The sequence below is a fragment of the Budorcas taxicolor genome, chromosome 21, assembly GCF_023091745.1.
Source record: "Budorcas taxicolor isolate Tak-1 chromosome 21, Takin1.1, whole genome shotgun sequence".
Lineage (NCBI taxonomy): Eukaryota > Metazoa > Chordata > Mammalia > Artiodactyla > Bovidae > Budorcas > Budorcas taxicolor.
This window is the reverse complement of record NC_068930.1, coordinates 70,603,453-70,609,962: the sequence shown is the minus strand read 5'-3', so window position 1 is coordinate 70,609,962 and position 6,510 is coordinate 70,603,453. Positions and strand designations below refer to the sequence as shown.

General features: G+C 49.1%; 1 protein-coding gene across 1 annotated transcript; it reads left to right on the top strand.

Annotated features, from left to right (window-relative positions):
- Positions 1–266: 266 nt before the first annotated feature.
- HSP90AA1 (heat shock protein 90 alpha family class A member 1) lies at positions 267–5,592 on the top strand. The gene is made up of 11 exons (XM_052659809.1): positions 267–394; positions 840–1,001; positions 1,091–1,457; positions 1,760–1,893; positions 2,186–2,506; positions 2,675–2,840; positions 3,015–3,205; positions 3,314–3,461; positions 3,625–3,893; positions 4,181–4,514; positions 4,797–5,592. Exons 2-11 carry the CDS (start codon positions 840–842, stop codon positions 4,904–4,906), a joined length of 2,202 nt encoding a protein of 733 aa, XP_052515769.1. The 5' UTR covers positions 267–394; the 3' UTR covers positions 4,907–5,592.
- The last annotated feature ends 918 nt before the right edge of the window (positions 5,593–6,510 follow it).

Genomic DNA, 6,510 nt, shown 5'->3' with positions numbered 1-6,510 from the left:
GGCCGGCGGGGCGCAGAACGCCGCGCGCCGGGGCGGGCAGGGCCGGGAACGGCGGCACCGGAAGGCGCGAGGCCCGCCGGAACGCTCCGGGGAGCGCAGGCGCACTGCGGCGGGCGCGGGCACGCTTGGCACGCAGGCGCCGGGAGGCGTGGGAGCGCGCGGCGCGGCCCGGCCCCGAGGAGGGGGCGGGCGGCCTCCAGTGCGCAGGCGCAGGCGCGCGGCCGCTCCGGCGGTTGGGGAGGGTTCTTCCGGAAGGTTCGGGAGGCTTCTGGAAAAGGCGCCGCGCGCTGGGCGGGCCCGCCTCTATATAAGGCCGGCGCGGGGGCGGCGCGCCAGTTGCCTCTGCGTCCCGGTGCTGCGTCGCTGCGGAGCCCGTGCTAGTCCTTCAGCCAAGGTGAGGGGAGGCGGTTGTAGGGGGACGCGGGGATCCAGGGGCGGGTGGGCGGCGGCGAGGGCAGCCCCCGGAGCCCCCTGAGGCCGGCGGGCCCGGGGTGGCCGTGGTTAACCCGGCAGGCCTCGGGCCTGCGGCGGTCTCCCGTCCCCTCCCCCCCCCCCCCCCGCCGTCGGGAGCGAGTGGGCCCCGGGGCTCCGGGGTCGTGCGGGATGGTGAGGGCCGGGGTCTGCGGCCCCGGAGGGGGGTCCCCGGGCCGCGGGTGGGGGCGCCCGGGCCGAGCGGCGGCCGGCGTGGGCGGCGGCGGTGGCGGCGGCGCCCGGCCCCCGGAATGAGGTCATCCTTTGTCAGCCGGCGCCTCCCGCGCGCCCCGGGCTCGGGAGCGGGAGCGAGACGCGGCGGGGAGGGGTCCGGCCGGTGGCCTCACGGGCTCCGCGTTCCCCGGCAGATGCCCGAGGAGACCCAGGCCCAGGACCAGCCGATGGAGGAGGAGGAGGTGGAGACGTTCGCCTTCCAGGCGGAAATTGCCCAGTTGATGTCACTGATCATCAACACTTTTTACTCGAATAAAGAGATTTTCCTGAGGGAGCTGATTTCAAACTCGTCAGACGTAAGTCTCATTGCGGAGTGGGCTGTTTGTGTGAAAGGGCACTGTTCAGGGGGGAAGTTGTGTGTCATCACGTGTCTTTTTTTAAATAGGCCCTGGACAAGATCAGGTATGAGAGCTTGACCGATCCCAGTAAATTAGACTCGGGGAAAGAGCTGCACATTAATCTCATACCGAACAAGCAAGATCGAACCCTCACCATCGTGGACACCGGCATTGGGATGACCAAGGCCGATTTGATTAATAACCTGGGCACCATCGCCAAGTCCGGGACCAAAGCGTTCATGGAGGCTTTGCAGGCTGGCGCTGATATCTCCATGATTGGCCAGTTTGGTGTCGGGTTTTATTCAGCCTATTTGGTGGCTGAGAAAGTGACCGTCATCACCAAACATAATGATGATGAGCAGTATGCCTGGGAGTCTTCTGCAGGAGGGTCCTTCACAGTGAGGACTGACACAGGTAGGCACCCGAGAACAGGGTGGGGTGCTGTAGGCACTGGAGCCCCAAAGAAGGGGTGAAGTTTGTGTGTAGTGTTTAAAAACCTGTTTGACTGGAGGGTGATAGCATGCACATGCACTTGTGGTTGGTTATCTTGGGCAAGGCCGTTAACTGCCTTCAGACTCTGCCCAGTTGTAGTAACCACAAGCTTCTGCTTCGTAGACTTTTCGGATAACTGCCCTAGAGAGCGAAATAGTATTTTTTTTGCCTTGATCAGGCCATTGTGATTGAAATTGGCCTCAATCTCTGGACTTCCTTTTCAGGAGAACCGATGGGGCGTGGAACAAAGGTTATTCTGCATCTGAAAGAAGACCAGACTGAGTACCTGGAGGAGCGGAGAATAAAGGAGATTGTGAAGAAGCATTCTCAGTTCATTGGCTATCCCATCACTCTTTTTGTGAGTTTCCCTGTATCCTGTATATGTAGGTTACTAAAATGATTGAACTGAAATCCTGTTAGTCCTTAGTGCTTTTTATAAGAGATCCAAACTTGCACTAATTTCCTGGGCTGGTGGGTCGACTCCTGTCAAGGTTCCCAGGGCTGTTAATAGATCCTTCAGAAATGGGTGAGTAAGCTTCCTGGCTACTAGTGTTTCTCAGGTGGTATTGGTGTAAGTGCTGCAGTCTGCTTTAGCTTTTTTTTCCCCAGTTTTGTGATGGAGAGGTGACATGATTTGTCCTCCTTTGAAGGTGGAAAAGGAACGTGATAAAGAAGTTAGCGATGATGAAGCAGAAGAGAAGGAAGACAAAGAGGAAGAGAAGGAGAAAGAAGAAAAGGAGTCTGATGACAAGCCCGAGATAGAAGACGTTGGCTCAGACGAAGAGGAGGAAGAGAAGAAGGATGGGGACAAGAAGAAGAAGAAGAAGATCAAGGAGAAGTACATCGATCAAGAAGAGCTGAACAAGACAAAGCCCATCTGGACCAGAAACCCTGATGACATCACTAACGAGGAGTATGGAGAGTTCTACAAGAGCCTGACCAACGACTGGGAGGACCACTTGGCGGTCAAGGTGAGTGACTGCTAAGTGCTTCCATCCCTGCAGATGTTGGGGGCAGCATTCTGTTCCCCGATGCCCCGTGCTTTGCCCAGAGTCATTGTTAGGTAACTCTGGTATACGTGAAATTTTTTATTGCGTCAGGTTGTTTGCCCTGTGTTAATCTTGATTGTTTTATTATAGCATTTTTCAGTTGAAGGACAGTTGGAATTCAGAGCCCTTCTTTTTGTCCCAAGACGAGCTCCTTTTGACCTGTTTGAAAACAGAAAGAAGAAGAACAACATTAAGTTGTATGTTCGCAGAGTTTTCATCATGGATAACTGTGAGGAGCTAATCCCTGAATACCTGAGTAAGTATAGTCTGATATGAAGAACGGTCACTGTTACTAGTCTAAGAGATTAATCCTGTCAGCTCCTGGTTTTTAAACTAAACATGGGGAAAATCATTCATCTCTGATTTTTTGGGTTTACAGATTTGTCAGTTTTTGTCTTTGGAATGACTGGCTGCATTTGGTCTGTTTCAGATTTCATTAGAGGTGTGGTGGATTCTGAGGATCTCCCTCTGAACATTTCCCGTGAGATGTTGCAACAAAGCAAAATTTTGAAAGTTATCAGGAAGAATTTGGTCAAAAAGTGCTTGGAACTCTTCACTGAACTGGCAGAAGATAAGGAGAACTACAAGAAGTTTTATGAGCAGTTCTCTAAAAATATTAAGGTTGGTTAGAAACACATTTGACTATTAAGAGTAGTAATCAAACTGATTTTCCTTTTGAAAGAATTGGAACACAGAGAAAGTCTTTCTAAAGCTAACGTTGTCTTTCAGCTTGGAATACATGAAGATTCCCAAAATCGGAAGAAGCTTTCGGAGCTGTTGAGGTACTATACTTCTGCTTCTGGTGATGAGATGGTTTCTCTCAAGGACTATTGCACAAGAATGAAGGAAAACCAGAAACACATCTATTACATCACAGGTAACTTACAGGCAACAACTGTGGCAGTCGATCTTTTTGTGATCCCATAGGAACAGTTGCACGTGTTTTCTCCCCGTGTGGTGGTACACATAATTTAGTAGGAGTTGATCTAACCAAAATAAATGAGACCGCTGTTAACAGATATAAAACTTCTGTTTCTTAGGTGAGACAAAGGACCAGGTAGCCAACTCGGCCTTTGTGGAGCGTCTCCGGAAGCACGGCTTGGAAGTGATCTACATGATTGAGCCTATTGATGAGTACTGTGTGCAACAGCTGAAGGAGTTTGAGGGGAAGACCTTAGTGTCAGTCACCAAAGAGGGCCTGGAACTTCCAGAAGATGAGGAAGAGAAAAAGAAACAAGAAGAGAAAAAGACAAAGTTTGAAAACCTCTGCAAAATCATGAAGGACATTTTGGAGAAGAAGGTTGAAAAGGTGTGTGAATACCATCTTTTTTCTTTTATTTTCTGGTTACTAACCCTTCTTAGGGGTGTTAGGTGTCTTTTGAACAAGTCACATATAGATAGTCCTTAACATCTTTAAAGATATTAGAACTTAAAAGGAACTTAAAGCTTCGGATTTGCAATAGTATTTGCAAATAGTATTTCTGATGCATTAATACTCAAGTTCCTTAAATATTCAAATAAACCTGGTGACAAGCACTGAGAATGGAGCATCTCTATGCCCAGTTATCGCTGTATACTTAATTTTTTTTATGAAAGGTGGTCGTGTCCAACCGGCTGGTGACCTCCCCATGCTGCATTGTCACAAGCACATACGGCTGGACAGCAAACATGGAGCGGATCATGAAGGCGCAAGCCCTGAGAGACAACTCGACGATGGGTTACATGGCAGCCAAGAAGCACCTGGAGATCAACCCTGACCATTCCATCATCGAGACCTTGAGGCAAAAGGCAGAGGCTGACAAGAATGACAAGTCTGTGAAGGATCTGGTCATCCTGCTGTACGAAACAGCTCTCCTGTCTTCTGGCTTCAGTCTGGAGGATCCCCAGACACATGCCAACAGGATCTACAGGATGATCAAACTTGGTCTTGGTAAGCCTTGTGCAAGTACCATGTGTAGTACCATTGGGGGAAAACCTAAACAGATGACTGTTGAAAGGGGTGAACTTTCAGCAATTTCAACAAAGTTGGGCGCTCTTGTTTTTCCATTTGCAAAACACTGACGTCACATGAGTTAAAAGGGGGTAAATAAGCCCTTTTCGTCATGTCCCTTCTAATTCACTCAGCCTTGAGAAGTGGGTATGATGAACCTGTAGTGTTGGACTGATTATGCGGCTTGAAGAAATTTAATCCATGTTTTTTATTTCCTTAAAGGTATTGACGAGGATGACCCCACTGCTGACGATAGCAGCGCCGCAGTCACTGAGGAAATGCCGCCCCTGGAAGGAGACGACGACACGTCCCGCATGGAGGAAGTAGACTGAGCGCCGCCGAGGCTCGCCTGGTGGTGTGTTCAGCGCGCTGTCTCCGTTCCCTCCAGTATGTTCTCGAGTATTTCTTTATTTTTGTTAACATTTAAAGTCTGTATGGCATGACAACTGCATAAGGGGAGGATAAGATTTCTTTATACTAAGTGTGATACTGTGATACTTTTAGCACTAAAGCAGAGCTCGTTTTTTCCTAGTTTCATGTTGGCTTATTTTAACAGATGGAAGTAGTTAACCTTTGTTGTAAGGTGTGTGTAACCTCTGTTAACTTTGTGGTCTGAAGTGTTTAGCTATCAAGCAGATTCTTTAATAGACCAAAATTTTCTGTCACTGAAGTGTTCTGAAGTATATACCTTGGTGTTTAAAAGAAACACTTATTACAGCAAGTTTTCATCTTCCGGGATATACTTTTTAAAACTTCCATCCCCTGTAGTTATGACTGCATGTACCAGGCCTCTAGAAGTTAGTGTGTTAAGCTGAACCAACTTGGAGTCACTGTCCATACATAGGGCTTGTTTTCCAAAGAAAAATATTGTTTAGAGTAGCAAAATTATAAGCCTGCCCAGGCATGTTGTAAAGCCGCTGGAAAGGTAACTTGGAGCAAGTTTTGTGAATGGAAATGTAGTGCTCAAGTCACATTCTGCTTCAAAAAGTTGTAACAAATACAGATGAATTAAAAGAAATGATGTGTGATGTCTTACTTGTGGGGGTGGTCCCAGAATGTAAAACATGAGGTGTGTGCCTCTTCCCTAGGAGAGTCAAGGGAGCAGGTGGTTGGTGTGGCCTCCCTAGAGCCTACTGCTGTGACCTTAGGGCGCTCAGGCCGCATGTTTGGGGGTGAGCCTCTATACTTAAAAGACAGGAGAATGAAGCTTGCTGCTTTTGTGTCCATGTGTTAGACTTTATAATAACATCATTGTGCTTTAGGATTTCAATGTCTGAGCTGCACTCTGATGGTATTGGTGAAACGGGGGATGTGTAATAACCACCCTTTTACTGCCTTGCCCTTATGAACCACAGCTGCTGAACACCTTCCCAGCTGAAACCGTCTCTGCTGCGTGTTCTCTGGTTCTTTATTGAGCCTCAGGAAAGGTGTGTCCGGGAGGCTGCTGACAGCCATAAGCACACAGCAGTTGGAGAGGGCAGGGGTGAGCATTAGAGTACTTGGTGGGAGGTCTACCCAGGATTTGGACCTAGAGCCTGAGAGAGGCCTGGAGCGTCCATAGACTGGAAGGTCTGTCATGGACAGTAAGTACTGGTGGGTAGGAAGTGCCTGGGTGGGTAAGCAATAATCTTTAATCCTTACCAGTCTAATGCAGCAGCAATTTTTAACTCCCCTTAGTCTAAGGAGGGCTTCCCTGGTAGTAAAGAATCTGCAACACGGGAGATCCTGGTTCACTTCCTGGGTCAGGAAGATCCGCTGGAGAAGGGACAGGCTACCCACTCCAGTATTCTTGGGCTTCCCTTGTGGCTCAGCTGGTCTGGTGCCAGTGGTCCTGCTGTTGAATTAATAATTGAAGGACGAAAGCAAGTTTTCTTATTTCCCACCTCTAGTAAGGAGACTAAGAATTCCATTCAAATTAAAAGTATTAGTCCTCTAT

Coding starts and splice junctions, on each gene's coding strand:
- HSP90AA1 (XM_052659809.1), top strand. CDS start 840: ATGCCCGAGGAGACCCAGGCCCAGGACCAGCCGATGGAGGAGGAGGAG. Junction 1,894..2,185: donor GCTATCCCATCACTCTTTTT/GTGAGTTTCCCT, acceptor CCTCCTTTGAAG/GTGGAAAAGGAACGTGATAA. Junction 4,515..4,796: donor GATGATCAAACTTGGTCTTG/GTAAGCCTTGTG, acceptor ATTTCCTTAAAG/GTATTGACGAGGATGACCCC.